Source organism: Octopus bimaculoides, chromosome 17 (assembly GCF_001194135.2).
Source record: "Octopus bimaculoides isolate UCB-OBI-ISO-001 chromosome 17, ASM119413v2, whole genome shotgun sequence".
NCBI classification, from domain to species: domain Eukaryota; kingdom Metazoa; phylum Mollusca; class Cephalopoda; order Octopoda; family Octopodidae; genus Octopus; species Octopus bimaculoides.
This window is the reverse complement of record NC_068997.1, coordinates 28,247,356-28,248,742: the sequence shown is the minus strand read 5'-3', so window position 1 is coordinate 28,248,742 and position 1,387 is coordinate 28,247,356. Positions and strand designations below refer to the sequence as shown.

Genomic DNA, 1,387 nt, shown 5'->3' with positions numbered 1-1,387 from the left:
CTCTTTTTACAAATTTAATTTGGTCGTCTCCCAAAATGTTCATAAACCAAAACTATTTTTTCCATAGGAATTTCAAGAAAAGGTACAGCAAATGCGAGTGGGGATGTGCACAGAATGAAAGCTAGACAACAACTGACCTACTCCAGCTGATACACCCAGCTTGTCACGAACTGTTGTTGCCAGTTTGTGTGTTCATTACTTGAGACACTATTCATCACCCTAGACGTTTTATATTTGAAAAATTATTCATAAACTGATTTGTTTGTAACAAAAGGTGTTCATCACTCGAAGTTCCACTGTATTAAATGGCTCAATGTAAGTTTCGCTCTCTCTCTCTCAAAGAGTCAAGATCATGACCCACTTCCAATATTCAGTTAAATCCATTTCACTTTATATTTGTTGCTAATATTCTTTGACCATTGCTATTTAATAACAGGGTTAGCTTTATTATTTGTTTTTATATTTCTCTCTTTGTCTATTGTATCTGTTTAAATATTAAAAAAAAACCCATTTTTTTCTCAGGGTTTCCTTAACATCAGATGGCCAAAATGGCAGCGTGTACTGATGACCCGATCAATTGCAATGGTCCCAACGATTTTGGTGATATTATTTGCTCATAAATTCTTGGATCCTTTGAACAATTGGTTAAATGTGTTACAGAGTGTTGAATTACCATTTGCATTGTTTCCCATTCTTCACTTTACAAGCAGTTTGAAGATAATGAATGATTTCAAAAATGGCAAGTATGTATCATATTTCCGCTAATACAAGCTGTTGTTTGATATTGTTGTTATTGTTGCTTTTAAATCCTAAGTAATCATTGATCCAGTAGATCTATGATGAGAAAGATATTGAAGCTGTGACCACCCATGCCATGTGTGGTCATAACTTAATGTAGATGTTAAACAATGATAATGATGATTAATGTATGTTTTGCTGCTTCATGTAGAAATCTAGGCAAGCAGGGGTCACAATCACCACTGGGATAACAAAGACGAACAACAGTTAAAATGTTTTGGAGCCATTGATTTTCTATTTGTACGTTACATCGTGCAGGTGTACCACGTGTATATACAAATGTGTGGCACAGAGAGATATCCAAGGGTGGTGACCTGGATATATCCCCAGCCCCCTGAGAGTACAAGGGGTCAAAGGTTGACACATGTGCATGAGGAAAGCAGGGTGGAATTTCTCTAGAGACCATCTGCTGTTCAGCTCTCCCTAGAGTTTCTTGCTAATTTCACCCTCTGATATTCTGATATGTCCCATATTATGACAACATACTTCATCATTTGCATGACTGGTCTGTACAGCATACCTCACTGACTGACACTACTTACTGAGTCTGTCCACCATTTATTAGTAGTGGACCAGTCCACTTCTCATC

At 36.9% G+C, this 1,387-nt stretch overlaps 1 protein-coding gene across 3 annotated transcripts in view; it reads left to right on the top strand.

Annotated features, from left to right (window-relative positions):
* Positions 1–1,387, top strand: part of LOC106870691 (natural resistance-associated macrophage protein 2) — a 32,138-nt gene that overhangs the window by 23,409 nt on the left and 7,342 nt on the right. For all 3 annotated transcript variants that reach the window (XR_008265826.1, XM_014916851.2, XM_014916853.2), the window contains exon 11: positions 523–743. Coding sequence is in view for 2 of the 3 variants with exons in the window: in XM_014916851.2 (XP_014772337.1) it covers positions 523–743 (221 nt within the window). In the remaining variant the exon portion in view is untranslated. The remainder of the gene's footprint in view (positions 1–522; positions 744–1,387) is intronic.